The sequence below is a fragment of the Apis florea genome, unplaced genomic scaffold, assembly GCF_048593485.1.
Source record: "Apis florea isolate Af1SG1 unplaced genomic scaffold, ASM4859348v1 contig_3367_pilon, whole genome shotgun sequence".
NCBI classification, from domain to species: Eukaryota; Metazoa; Arthropoda; class Insecta; order Hymenoptera; family Apidae; genus Apis; species Apis florea.
Window position 1 is genome coordinate 7,013,114 of NW_028256746.1, and position 14,537 is coordinate 7,027,650.

Below are 14,537 nucleotides of genomic sequence, written 5' to 3' on the forward strand. Positions count from 1 at the left end.
TATAGTGTTTCTTTACTTGATTGTCAACCAACTATAATAGATTAAATTCGTGTTTCTTCCTATGACCGGCAGCGTGTATCTACGGTACCGGTGGAAATTAGTAAAATATAAAATGTCGTTCACTAAATTCCGTTTTCTATTTTATATCACATATAGTTGTTTATTTCTGAATCTTGTAAATGCAAACATTCAGACATCATCAAAAAATACTTTTGCAGAACAACTTACTGAAGAAAATTGGGATCGTATATTAATCGGAGAATGGATGGTGGAATTGTGAGTTGATTTGATTCCATGTTGTTAAATTTGATACCATATCAAAAATTATATTGCAAACACATTTGTATATATTTTGATATTCCACTTGATGATATCATTAATTTCAAATATTTGCCATGAAAGAAATTTTATTAAATTAAAAATATAAGAGATTTATAAAAAATATTTTAAAAATTAGTTGAAAATTATAATATTAAATATTTTATATTTTAATTTATATATTTATAATTTATAATTTATAATTGAGTATTTTGCGATTTAGCTATGCTCCATGGTGTCCTGCTTGTAAAGCATTGGAACCAATTTGGGAACATCTTGCTTCACAAAAGAAGAATCTAAATATTAATGTAGCAAAAGTTGATGTAACTGATTCTCCAGGACTTAGTGGAAGATTTATGGTTACAGCTTTACCAACAATATATCAGTAAGATTTTTTATGTTATAAAAATAATATGATGATTTATACTTTTAATTATTTTTAACTAAATTTTAATGTTTTCTTTAGTGTTAAAGATGGCATATTTAGGCAATATAAGAGTCCTAGAGATAAAGATTCATTGATTGAATTTGTATCTGAAAAAACATGGGAAAAAATTGAACCAATTCCTGGTTGGAAAAGTCCAACCTCTATTCAAATGTCTCTTATTAGTCAATTCTTTAAAATGTCACAAGTATTAAGGGTAAAGACTTTTTGTTAAAAATTAATAAGACTGATTTAAATTTTAAATATATTATAAAATCAAGTTATTTTTATAGGGAATACATAATAAACTTATGGAAGATTTTGGATTACCTACATGGGGAAGTTATTTAATTTTTGCTATTGCTACTATTGTTTTAGGTGCAATATTAGGATTGGTAAGCTTAAATAATACAATTAAATTATTTGAATTAAAATTAATATAATTTTTACTTATAATTATAGTTTATTGTCTGTTTGATCGATTTTATATATCCACCAAAACCTGTGATGCTTCAAGAAAAAAAGAAACAAAAAGAAGGATCAGGAGGATTTATGCAAGAGAAAAGTATACAGGATGAAGAAATTGTTAAACATGTTAAAGATGATTTAGTAGATGAAGAATCTGAACAAGAAGGATCAGAGACAGAAGAAAAAGAAAAGGATGTAGATAAAGATTCCAAAACTGAACCAAGCAGTCCAAATGTTCGTAAACGTAAGCCACGTAAAGCTGATTAGACATACTAATTTCTTGTATGTACATATTTAACATCTGGACAAAATGATAAACGATATTTAACAGTTTGTAATGTTAATTTGTTTTGATAAATGAAGACAGTGATAACAATACATGAATATTCTGTTTGACAAAAAATTGTGAGAGTTCATGCAAAGATATAAAAATAGACTTCATTATTAATTTATAGTTACTCGAAATATGTAAAATATTTTCAAATATGACAGCAAAACTATAATATTATATATAACATAAAAAAAACTTTAAATGCAAAATTAAGTAACCTCAGGTATCATTTTAATGTCATAGAATATTAATTATAATAAATAGTAAAATAATAAAAAGTAAAATTTGAAATGCTTTATATACAAATTTATAATACCATTGCTTGCAAGCACAAATAAACTTTTTTTGTGTTAGATGTCATACGACACAATAATTATTATTATATCACTATTATTTTGATTAAACTTTTTATAGCTATTATAAAATGAGAAAGATAGTTATTTTTTCAATTACATGGAACTGCTTTTTTTTGAACAACTTTGATATAAATTTGCATTCAAACATTTAATAACATAGTTAATTGTAAGTAATTAATATATTTTTTGTACAAATTTTTTATTTATAAATTTTATATATCATACTGCAAGACAAATGAACAATTATGTATTATTTATATATCCACTCTTTTTCTAATACAGTGGTATAAAATATTTGTTTTCAGATTGTAAAAATGCTCTTAAGAATTTATAGTTTAGATAAATCGATAGCTTTAAAATTTTTTATATGATTGTATGCATTTTCTGTTTTTTCTATGAAATTAGAAATTTTGTATACAACACTAACTGCATTTAAAAGAAAAAATTAAATTGAATCTAATTATTTTAAGAAATTATGTTAAAAAATAAATAATAAATTTTTATAATATATTAATAATATAATAATTATATGAATAAATTACTGATAAATTTTGTAGTATTAATTAGTCATTATGTTTTCTTTTATATTTTTTAATATAAAAAATAAAGATATCAATATAACAACAACTTTCTAATTGTAAATAATTTTTAATAACTATATGTAACTATCCATATTAAATTTTTATAATATTTATTTGATACAAAACAAGATTTTAGATTATTGTATACATATATACAATAAATATTATATGATAGATATTAAATCAAGTCACAAACATAAATGTAATAAAATATATAAAATATATTGCATTTATATATAGTATTAGTTATATTACATCAATATTTTTATATATTTATGAATAATTTATTAATATACTGTAATTATTTGACAATTATCAAAATGTCTTCCACATATATTACATATTTCTATTCTAAGAAAAATAACTATAAATATACTATATTAACATTTTGTTCTATTTTATTATCATGAATCAATCATTTTGTGTTAAGTTTCAGACAGATTTATATTCAATTAATTTTTATTATTATATATTTTTAAATATAAATTACATCTTCAAATAAAAATTTTTTGTGAAGAGATTATATTTAACTTATATTAAGCAATACAAAAGTTGTAATGCTAACTGCCTAATAAACATATTATGTAATAATTATATTTTATTTATAAAAATTTATTAATTAAAAGTTTTTTATTAGTGTTTATTGAATATTATAACAAAAGATGTATATAAATATCTGTCTAAATATAGATAGTATATTTTGAAAAAATATAGCAATGACTTTGTTAATTATATTATTTGTATAAAAATTTTATATAATTTAATTATAATATAATTATTATAATTAATAAAAAAATTATTTTTATTTTTAAATGAAAAATATGAAATCAGACGTTCTATATAACGGAAATGACGTTGAAATAATTTAAAAATTTTATTTTATTTAATTAAATTAATAACATATATTGCACATATATTATGTTTTATTCATTATGTTATTTCTGCATTTTAAAAAATTATATTTTTTTATAAAATGTAAACTTTAGGATAGAATGTTATATAATAAAATATAATAAAAATTTATGCGCATGCGTCATAACACGAATCGAAATCATAATTGTACATCTTTATTCTTTACTTATATATACACGAATACGAGAATCGTGTTAGAGTTAACCTCAAAAATTATATCTGCGACCACGTTTGGAAAGGTATGTTAATTTAATATTATAAAATTAAAAAAATACGTATTTATTTTATATATGTTACTTTATAATAATTAATATATAAAATAATTAATGAATATCAATAAAAATATTAAATTATATTAATTAAAATAGATGTAAAAAAAAAGTAAATTTAAAACAATAATTTCAATTTTAATAGTACAATTATACACGTAAAATATTAAATTATATGCAATATATACTGAACTTATATTTTTTAAAGTTAACAATTTATTTATTACTTTAAACATTATTTATTACTTTAAAATTATTATTTTAAATAAAATTTATTAATTATTATTAATTATTATTATAAACTATTATTAATTATTATTACAAACTATTATTAAATATTCATAAAATTACATTTTTAATTTCTTTTTATTTCTTATTTACAGTAAATCTATATAATATATATTAAATAATATAATAATGACTAAAGCAAATATGGTTAAAAACATGAAAAAACGATCAGCAAGTGAGTTTGAGGCAATTGAAAAAAAAACAGAAATATCAGGAAATTTTAATAAAAATCATAAAAAAAAGAAATTAGAAAATGGAGTAATACAAAATGGACAAACAAATCAACAAGTTAAAAAGGATATATCAAAAAAGTTCAAAAATGAAAAGAAAAAAAATTATGATTCAAAAGCTGTTCAAGGTTCTAATATGAAAGAAATAAATGAAAATAATTCACAAAAAAATAAAAAACAGATATCAAATAAAGAGAATAAATTAGAAATGTTAAAAAAAAGAGAAGAATATCGTAAGAAGCGTAAAGCAAATAGGCAAATGAAGCATGAAATAAATCGTAATTTATCTGTTGAAGAAATAAAAAAAAAAATTCAAATAATAGAAGCTCGACAAAATCTTACAAAAAGTGCTAGGAGAAAACTAGCAGCACTTAAAAAAAGATTAAGAATGGAAGAAGGAGTAGATAAACCTAAACAAATTATAAAAAAAGAAATAGAAAATATAAAAAATGAAAAATCAATAGAACTTGTTAAAAAGAAACAACTACAAAGCACTGAACAGAAAAAAAAATTGGAAGAAAAATTAGAAATTAAGTCAAATGAGAATAAGAATAAAGATGTTAAACAAAATAAGACATTAACATCTTTAAAACAAAAAAATGAAGATGATGATAATGATAGTGATGAAGATAAGGAAGAAATTGAAATGGATGAAGATGAAGATGAAAATAATATAGAAGATGATGATGATGATGAGGATGATGATGAGGAAGATGAGGAAAATGAAGAAGAGGAAGAGAATAATGATGAGGATGAAGATGATGATGATGATGAGGATGAGGATGAGGATGAGGATGAGGATGATGATGATGATGATGATGATGATGATGATATAGAAGAAAAAAATGAAACAAATGAAAATAATAAGCAACATGAAAACAATAAAATTAAAAAAAGTAGTATACAAGATTTAAAAGAGAAAGGAAAATCTATAAATGCAGAGGAAGAAAATAAAAAGAAAAGATATGTTCTTTTCGTAGGAAATTTACCATATAAGTAAGAACATGTATTAAATATTAAATAAATTCTTTATATATATATATATAGTATTTTATATATATTATTATATTTTTATATTTTAGTATTACTAATGAGGAACTTAAAAAACATTTTTTGACTAAAGTCAATCAAATAGTTGATATTAGGATACCTAAGAAAGATGCAAACACAGCACGTGGATTTGCTTACATTGAATTGGTCAATAATACAGATTATGAGGTATGTAATTCATTTATTTTAAATATTAGAATCAATCATGTATACATAATTCATGTATACATAATTACATATTATTATACTTATTTATTAACAGAAAGCACTTTCACTCAATCATTCATTTATTAATGGGAGAAGGATAAATGTGCAATATTCTGGAAGCAACAAAAAAGTAGGTGTTGTTAAAAATTTTAAATTGCATGCTCTACAAAAGGCAGGAAAATTAGCAGGTGGAAATAACAGAAACATTCAAAAACATGCTGGAAATAAAGGAAAGCAAAATATGCGAATGAAAAAAACATAATCAATTAATTTGAAATAAATGTTTAAATTTTAACTTCATTATTTCCCTATTTTGACATTTAGAATTAAGCTTTTTTATGTAATCAAGATTTATTTTTAATTGTAAACATTCATATGTTGGATAATATAGATAAAAAATTTATCTACTAGAAGTTGTACAGTTTATTTATGTTATTAACCTAACATGTATATGAAATCTTCATTTATTGGATGTTTATCAGAACAAAAGTTTTAAACTTCATATGTTTACATAACAATACGTTGTTATAAAATTTATATGCAGTTCATAGATAAAAAATGTCATTTTTTAATGACAATTTTAGTATTGTATATTAAAACTGAAAAATTGTCTTAATTTATATTAAAGGAGGTTAGAAAAAAATTTTAATAACTTAATATTCATACGAAATATGTCTAAATCAGAAATAATATATAAAATACAAGATGAAATGAATAATTCTTTAGATTTTGAAGCGATGATTCCATGGACAAAAGAATTAACAGAGGTACTTAATTCTTAAATTGTTATAATACGTATTTTATAATTGAATTATATTCGTAGAATATACGGAAAAGAATGATATTTTTAATATGCCCTAGGAGAATTTACCTGATCATATTATTTTTCCAAAAGAATTAAATCTGTTTTTGAAGAATCGAATTCAGGTAATCGAAATAAATTCTGTTTATGAAATTATAATTGTTTTTGAAAATAATAATCATGTAATACTTTGATTATATAAAATAATTTCATTCAATTTCATTATAAAATTCCATATAAATTCTATATAAAATTAAATTAAATATGAATAATTTTTATTATATATAAATATAATAGGATTTAATTACCGAAAATGGTTGTTTGCGACGAGCACTTGAAGAAATGGAAGAAAAAGTACGAAAAAAAGGAATCGCAGAAAATGGACAATCAATAATTTTAGGAAAACCAAATGAAATAGCAACTGCAAAGATTATTGAGCTTAGCAAAAGATGTAGAGAACAGACTGCAGAGATTGAAGTTCTTAAATCTAAATGTAAAAATCTTGAAATTCATTTAATTAATAAAGAAACAGAATTAGAAAATGAGCGACACGAAAGAAGGCATTTAAAAACTGATGACTCCTCTCAACAGAGTGAGTTATATTAAAGATTTTTCAACTGCACACAACATTTTTACACTATTACTTTCCTCTATCATTATTCCATCATATTATGATCGAGATACAGGATGGTATCCTTGACAAAGGTACCAAAAATAATTTGCCGAGGGAAGATGAGGATCGAATGAAACATTTACTTGAAAAATTACAATTAACTCAAACAAAACTATATGAATCTAAAAATAATTGCACTAGTCTTAAACAAGAAATTAATAAATTGAATAAGGTATTTTATTTAAATATCTTATTGGAAATTGTATAAAAAAAATGAAAAAGATAGTTTTAAAGCTGCAAATGTAGTTATTATATAGCGAAGTCGGTGAAAATATAAATTTGAATAATTTACCGAATCAATTCGGATGGCGTGGAAGAGCTGAACAAATCCATCTATTACACCAAAAAATAACTGAACTGCAATCAAAATTATCGGAATATGAAGGAACGCAAAAAACATCTATTGGTATTAAAATAAAATTTCTAAGTTTTAGATTTCTATTTATAAAATTTATATTTTTTCTTAGTAACCGTAGAACGAAAAAATTTTGAGAATCTTCGAAATGTTGAAAAAGAAAGACGGCGTCAAATTGAAGATTCAATAAAACAACTTCGACAAACGGAAGTCATTGTTGAAGAATATAGAAGAAAATTAGAAGCTTTAAGAGCAAGAATAAAAGTATTAGAACATGAGTTGAATGTTGCAAAAGGAAATATTGCTATATTAAATGAAAAAAGATCTCACGATATTCATTTAATTGAGACACTCAACGTAAGTATTCGATGATGTTGAAATTATTCGTTTGCTTTATATTTAATGAATTTTGTAGAATCAGCTTAAAACTATCGAAATAAAACATGAAGAACGCGAGACAGATACAAGAAACAAATCAGAGAAGATTGAACGTGAATACACGAACTTGAAAAATGATTTACAGTCAGCACAACTTCAAATTGATCGATTGCGTAAAAAATTAGAAGAACGAGAAATCGAAATAGATAAATTAAAGTGATCTATTTTTAAAAAAAATAAAAAGTATAAACAGATTTTTATAGAAATGTGTTATTTATTTTAGGAACGGAACGGTCCCCAATATATGGGAGATAAAATCTCGAAAAATTATGCAACCGGAAATATTCTTAAATAATACTTCTTTTAACAATAATACTTCTCCTCATACTATTCGAAGTACATGTGAACCTAACGAGTATGTAACTTTAGCTCTTGCCGCTGAAGCTGAAAGAAAGAGATTGCTGGAATTAATAACAATACTTAATAGACGACTAGATAAAGAAAAAAATGACGCTGATATTCTTTCTGTGAGTGTTCTACAATATTATTTGTATCCTTATCTCTTGATTGAATTTCTAATCAGATGAATTATATGTATATGTAGAATATCTTACGTAATGAAAAACACAAATCGGCAAAATTAGAGTTAAAAATTCGAAAATTGGAGACAGAGAAAATAGGAATTGTTAAGATCGATACTGGATATAGAACAAAATTACCAAAATTATCAAAAACTAGTGATAAATTAATGGATACAGAACAAATGCGACTTAAGTAAGCAACAGAAGGCATGTAAATATAAATTATCTAAAATATTTAAGTTTTATCTAATAATTTTTGATAAATTTTAAATAGAATGGAATTATTACAAGAAGAATGTCTCGCGTTAAAAGCTAGATTAGATGCTGTACAAAAAGACAAAGTTGCCGATCTTGCAACTTATAAACAAATGTTTGAGGAAGTCAGAAAAATTTTTTATGAAGCCTACAGGTATTTATGAATAATAAATCAAAATGCAAAAATTATTAAAAGAATTACTATATAAATTTTTTTTTTAGGAGCAAATCATCAGCTCCTATTGGCAGTCGTTCAACTATTACAATTTAATTAAAATCAAAAACTTTTTTGAACGATGTGTATTATTCTAAAATAAAATATAATTTAATTAAACGATGAAAAATTTATCATGATGAAATAAAACATGATCTTATTAGTAAATCATGAATTGATCAGCGATGCCTATTCTTCCTTCCGATCGGAATTGTGTAAGAACTACAAAATCGTGTACGATGATGTAACTAGGATACGAGATAAGGTGCAACGCACCACGTAAACGCGCGTGACATCGTCAAAGCAACGGTTCCGTTTCTGTCTTTTATTATTTTTTTTTTCTTTTCTTTTTTATAGAACCTGTGTTTACTCTGAACCACAGCATTAACTCTTGCTATTGATATCGCTCGTCAGTTTTACATCCATGGATTTATAATTATTTTTTTCCAAAGATTTTAAAAAATGAATTGACGGTCAAGTATAGTTTCTTTTTTATTTTTTTTATTTTCTTCCTTTTCTATAAAAAAAACTTTAGAATTAAATACTATTTCATTAATTATATTTCATGCGAAACTTATATTCTTAAATACGACTTAAAACTAGAACTTTCCTTAAAAGCTTTTGATGAACTAGATTTTCTGATAAAGTTCGTATTATTCTCAACTAATTGCTTAAGTAAATGAGTTAAATGAATTAAATGAATATTAATTGTCTTGAGTATAGAAATATCTTTCATAAGAAAATTCAGCTCAGGGCGTTCCAATTGGTGGTAAGCTCAAGCATACAGGTGCGAGCTTACAGGTGTTGGCGCTTCTACCTGATAAGAAGCATACCCGTGACGTCAGATCAGCACAGGTAGAGTATATGAGTCGAACCGGAGAGACATCCACGTCACTCGTTCTTGAACCTCTTCGTTCGTTTGTTCTGTAAAGAGTTGTTCGTCAGTTATTAACTTTCTCATTAGTATACGTCCCTTTCATGACTTCACTATCCCTGTATATATTTTTTTTTCATACAATAACGTGTATCGAAAAGAAGCTTTGAGCGGAATGTATGTTCATCCGGAAGTCTAGCGTGATCAGTTATGATTTTGAAACCAGGGGTACCTATTAGGTAAGTCGTTGAGTTGCTACGAACTTTATCTTCATGTAAATCAATTTAGTGTTTTTTCATTGTTATAATAAAAATCGTAAAAATTGAAATTAGTGAATATATTTGAAAGCTGTTCATATAGAAAATTTAGAAAAAAGAAAAATCTTGTTTCGTTGAAGGCGTTCATATCCATTGCCGCTGAAGTTCCTGCGACCTCAAGTATTTACAGCTGAAATTCTTCGTGCCGAGGTCTTTTCATGTGTAAATTCCAGAGATATTGCTAGTAGAGAATACACGACGTTGGTTTCACGCTTGAAATAATGATTATGTAACATATGGGCATTGGTAATGAAACATTTTACAACGACCCCGATAACGTTGTTGAATTTTTCAGGTATTTAAGATACTCGTTCCGTGACATTGTCTTTAGAACAAATTTTTGATAAACAAAAACATCGCATATTAGAAAACCTCAATTAGTGTTTATAAATTCATCTTATTTTCATCTTAATGATATTATTTTCATAAAATATCGTATATAACATAAAAAATATATAGAATTAAATGAACTGAATGGATTTATCCAGTTAATTATAAAATAATATTAATTAACGATTATATCAGAACATTGACATTAATATTGTTACAATTATTATAATGAAATTAAATATATATTATATTTATTTAGAAGATTACAATATTAGCAAGAAAAAATCTCGGAATCATATATTTTTTAAATATTCAATTTTTATAAGTAAAATATATTTTACATGTTGGCTTGTTAATAACTATGCTTTTTTACAAATAGACATGCAATTAAGAAGATAACGTGAAACTCATTAAAGTTGGTAAATAGGCTACGATGAAGCATAGGGGATCAGTATATATGATTTGATTTCATTCTTTTTTATTTTTTTAAAAAATTTTTTTTAGGATTGAATTAATATTCAATATTTATTTCATCATTATACTTAATTTATAGTTTACTTATACTATATAAAAAAATTCTAGGATTTTTGGTAATACCTGTACGAGCCAACTCGTTATCGCTTTTATCGCGTTGTCTACTGATAATGTAATCGGTGGCTTCTCTCAAAGGTGATATTCGATATTTGTCGTCAGATTTAATAAACGTATGTTTTTATTGATTCTTTGGGTAATAGAAGAGTATTTTAAAAAAAAGGATATGATACATGTGTAAGTAATTATTAAAGATGCTCGTTTCATTATATAATTTCATCTAGTTTTCTTTTGTACAAGAAATTTTTTGAAAAATAACGAAAAAAAAATATATAATAAATTTCGTTATGATATCATGCTTATTTATAACTTATAATATAATTAAAAGATTGTTATTATTTTATAGCTAAAGTAACACATTCTTATATTATTATTATTGATTATAACTAAAATATTATAAAATTAATGTTTATTGATTTTCAAATTTATTTTAATAATTACAATTTTGATTGTAATTGTAATATTTATATACGTAATATTAAAAAGAAAAAAAAATATTTAAAATATAAATATAATTAAAATATATAATCATAATATATTATAATATATTATAATAATTAATATATAATATAATTAAAATGTTTCAGTCCAACGAAATATTTATTTAAGTAGTTGTTTAGAATTAGAAAAATACCATCTGAACAAATAAAATAAAATACTATATTCTATCTTGATTCTATTTTGAAAAATTTTCATTTTTATTTATTTTATTCTATTTAAAAATTATTATTTGTGGATTATAATAAGATATATAATTACAAACATAATTATTTATTATTACTACAGTATTAATAATCTACAATAATTTAAATCATATTATAATCTTATACATTTTCAATTTTCTATTTAAGCATTTGTTAGTTCTTTTTAAATTCTTTAAATTAAAGAATATTTATAAAATAATTATAAATTTCCACTAAGTGATATTTGATAACAATTATCAGTACAATGAATTATTTAAACTTATCTCGAATTGATAGAATTATCGATCAATTCAAAGTTTGACTCTTCGTATTATATGTTTTGACATTAAAATTTATTACTAAGTTATATCGTAATCTTTAAACTGCATAATCGCTCGATTAAATCTTGATTTGCAGTTTAATGTATTTTTAGGCTTGAATATTTGAACGTATGCATCAGAATGAAGAAGAAAAGGAAGTGTTAACAACTCATGGCACGAGCTAACGCACGGAGGTTATGTTTACCGCGCAATCAGGTGGCAACGCTAAAGAGGAAGAAGTTGCTCGCACCTCCCTGATAACAAGCAAAGCTACTATACTCATATTATATTCCATTACGGCGATACTTTCTATCTCTTAGTATTTTCTTTTGCATATCCGGATTTCTTGTTAACATTCAATAAAATATAAATAGCTATATGAATCAAATTTCTTTTATATGAATAATATTCTAAAATTTTATATTTTAACATGTTTATCTATGGTTTATTTTTTGAAATTCATTATGCAATTTTTTTGTTACAATGTTATATATATTAAATGTATATTGCTTAAAATTTAAAGTTTTTAGGATATTAGATGCAACAAGGCAAAACTTCAAATGAAGAACAACGATGAAAGGCGCGCGCTATAAAGAGAGCTATCCATCGACAGTATGGTTATAATAGACACTGTCATGGAGTTGCTCTCTTTGTAGACGCTGCTACGTTCAACGATTATCGACAATAAAAATATAAATTTAAAATTACGGAAATTTATTAATTTATTGAATTATTGTCTTATTATCAATATTCAAATGAAATTATTTTTTATATATATATAGAATATGAAATTTTTTCGATTATCTTTCGTAATAAATAGAATTTAATATTTTTGTTGCTAAAAACAATATGTTATACAGAATAATATTTTTAATTACCTTTTATTTTCCTTATTTATATTTGTTTTCTTTCATAAATTAAAATAATTTTAAGTTTCTAAAAATTTTTATATTGTGAAATTCACGTATATTAAGCATTGACATATATTTTTAATTGAAAAATCAAAAATCAATGCTATATTATTATATAACAACATTGCATTTTTTTATTCTTTATTCTTTAATTTATTCTTTTTTTTTTTTTTGAGTTTCTAATGTTTTAAATGCAATTCAAATAATTTTATTAATTTTTAGTATATAATGATACACGATAGCAAATCATATATAATTAACAAATTTTTTCATTGCTTCGTGGGATCTATAAAACATATAAGCATCAGACAACGTAAGATGTTAAATCTATGATATATTAACTGTGATATCATATAAGCTAATACAACTCAAAAAGACGTTTCCGTTTCGAAAATTGGAATGTAATATCATAAATAATTTTATTTGAAGATTATGATAAATTATATTTATAAACGTATAGTTTACATAATAAGAAAAAAATAACTCCGAAAAAATTATAAATATTTGCTTATTTATATAATTATCTTTTTAAATTATCACATTTTTTTGAAATTAAATATATGTATATGTATGAAAATATAAAAATATAAATAAATATAAATTTATATAAATAAATATATATATATATAATGGAAAAATAAATTATAGGATATTATATATAGGAATATATATAAAATATACATATGTCATAGATATGAATACAAAAATAAATTATAAAGAAATATAAATTAAAAATAATTTATAATCTTTTTTTAAACAATTAATCAGCATTATTATTTCTTTAAAAAACTTGTGATATGTTATTATCGACAACAAATTGAACTTATTAATGGTCTTTGATTAGTGGCACCATCTTTTCGATATGCGGAAGTTTTTTATATTATCGACAATAAATATTTGTTAATAAAAAAGTCAATTTTTATTTTTATTTTTACTATATAACTATATAATTTTAACTATATAATAAATATAATAAATAGTGATTTCTCTATACATAACCACAAATGAGATATAGGATAGATCTAATATTTAACGGGAATTGATTTTATGATCTGAAATATCGATTGCGTTAAAAATTATTTGATGTGCTCTTTACAATTGAAAATGATGATATTGAATTATATTCAATTTAATCACAAAAGTTAATAAAGTCAACACATTTTAAAGATCTTTCATATAGCATAGCATCACTCTCTAAACTCTTTAAGACTATCTATATAGTTACTTACATCATGTGTCACTGCCAGCCATTTTACCCCCATGGCAATTTTGTAGTGACTGCATACGAACTTAATAGTATAAAATTAATATAAAATTAATATATATTTTTAAAAATATAGACTATTTATAATATTATATTAATCATTTATGATATAACTTTTAATATAATAGCATAAATTTCTAAAGTTAAAACTAATATTTTTAGATTCTAATTATCAAATAATATTATGTATATATAAAAAATTTTTAATTATTTAAAATAAATTTCATTTTATTTTGTAATTTTACATGTTTTTTTTGTTAATATATGATGACTAATATAATTTAATAAATCAAATTAATAGTATAGATATTTCACTAGAAATATAATAGTAAATTGTAATTTAAAATTATTACCAATCTTATTAGAAATAAATTAATTATATTTTCCTTTTCTTGATATTTGATCAAATATAATTATACAATATTTGATATAATTATACAATATTTGAAATTATAATTAGTTTTTAATTTAAAAAATTAGAGATATTTAAGACATTATATTTAGGAAGCACAATTTATAAATGACTATATTGCGTATGATTGCTTTGCATACGAT

The 14,537-nt window shown here is 22.6% G+C and overlaps 3 protein-coding genes and 2 long non-coding RNA genes across 10 annotated transcripts; 4 read left to right on the forward strand and 1 right to left on the reverse strand.

The window, feature by feature from the left end:
- Position 1: 1 nt before the first annotated feature.
- Positions 2–2,524, forward strand: LOC105736491 (thioredoxin-related transmembrane protein 1). The gene is made up of 5 exons (XM_012491243.3): positions 2–276; positions 542–703; positions 785–959; positions 1,036–1,137; positions 1,205–2,524. The coding sequence occupies exons 1-5, from the start codon at positions 62–64 to the stop codon at positions 1,475–1,477; spliced, it is 927 nt and encodes a 308-aa protein (XP_012346697.1). The 5' UTR covers positions 2–61; the 3' UTR covers positions 1,478–2,524.
- Positions 2,525–3,403: 879 nt separating this feature from the next.
- LOC100872739 (uncharacterized) lies at positions 3,404–5,844 on the forward strand. The gene is made up of 4 exons (XM_031918780.2): positions 3,404–3,629; positions 4,043–5,173; positions 5,260–5,395; positions 5,490–5,844. Exons 2-4 carry the CDS (start codon positions 4,077–4,079, stop codon positions 5,694–5,696), a joined length of 1,440 nt encoding a protein of 479 aa, XP_031774640.2. The 5' UTR covers positions 3,404–3,629; positions 4,043–4,076; the 3' UTR covers positions 5,697–5,844.
- On the forward strand, positions 5,845–8,812 carry LOC100872859 (uncharacterized). 3 transcript variants are annotated; one of them, XR_015293352.1, is made up of 11 exons: positions 5,845–6,201; positions 6,296–6,361; positions 6,534–6,828; positions 6,942–7,081; positions 7,156–7,315; positions 7,377–7,621; positions 7,680–7,858; positions 7,926–8,169; positions 8,247–8,430; positions 8,498–8,632; positions 8,701–8,812. XR_015293352.1 is itself a non-coding variant. In XM_086912213.1 (11 exons), exons 1-11 carry the CDS (start codon positions 6,106–6,108, stop codon positions 8,747–8,749), a joined length of 1,779 nt encoding a protein of 592 aa, XP_086768339.1. In that variant the 5' UTR covers positions 5,845–6,105; the 3' UTR covers positions 8,750–8,812. The 3 variants fall into 3 exon arrangements, 2 of the variants coding, with proteins under 2 accessions (XP_086768339.1, XP_086768340.1); XM_086912213.1 differs by having other exon boundaries at positions 8,247–8,416; XM_086912214.1 differs by having other exon boundaries at positions 5,956–6,201; positions 6,258–6,361; positions 8,247–8,416.
- A 359-nt stretch (positions 8,813–9,171) lies between these two features.
- Positions 9,172–14,534, reverse strand: LOC116414986 (uncharacterized). The gene is made up of 3 exons (XR_004225544.2): positions 14,336–14,534; positions 13,948–14,007; positions 9,172–9,616 (listed from the first exon to the last, which is right to left on the reverse strand). It is a non-coding gene; the product is annotated as an uncharacterized LOC116414986 (long non-coding RNA).
- On the forward strand, positions 9,541–12,190 carry LOC147657037 (uncharacterized). Of its 4 annotated transcripts, XR_015293354.1 has the most exons (4): positions 9,541–9,805; positions 9,964–10,178; positions 10,796–10,981; positions 11,921–12,190. It is a non-coding gene; the product is annotated as an uncharacterized LOC147657037 (long non-coding RNA). The 4 variants fall into 4 exon arrangements; XR_015293353.1 differs by lacking the exon at positions 10,796–10,981; XR_015293356.1 differs by lacking the exon at positions 10,796–10,981 and having other exon boundaries at positions 9,964–10,129.
- Positions 14,535–14,537: the final 3 nt, after the last annotated feature.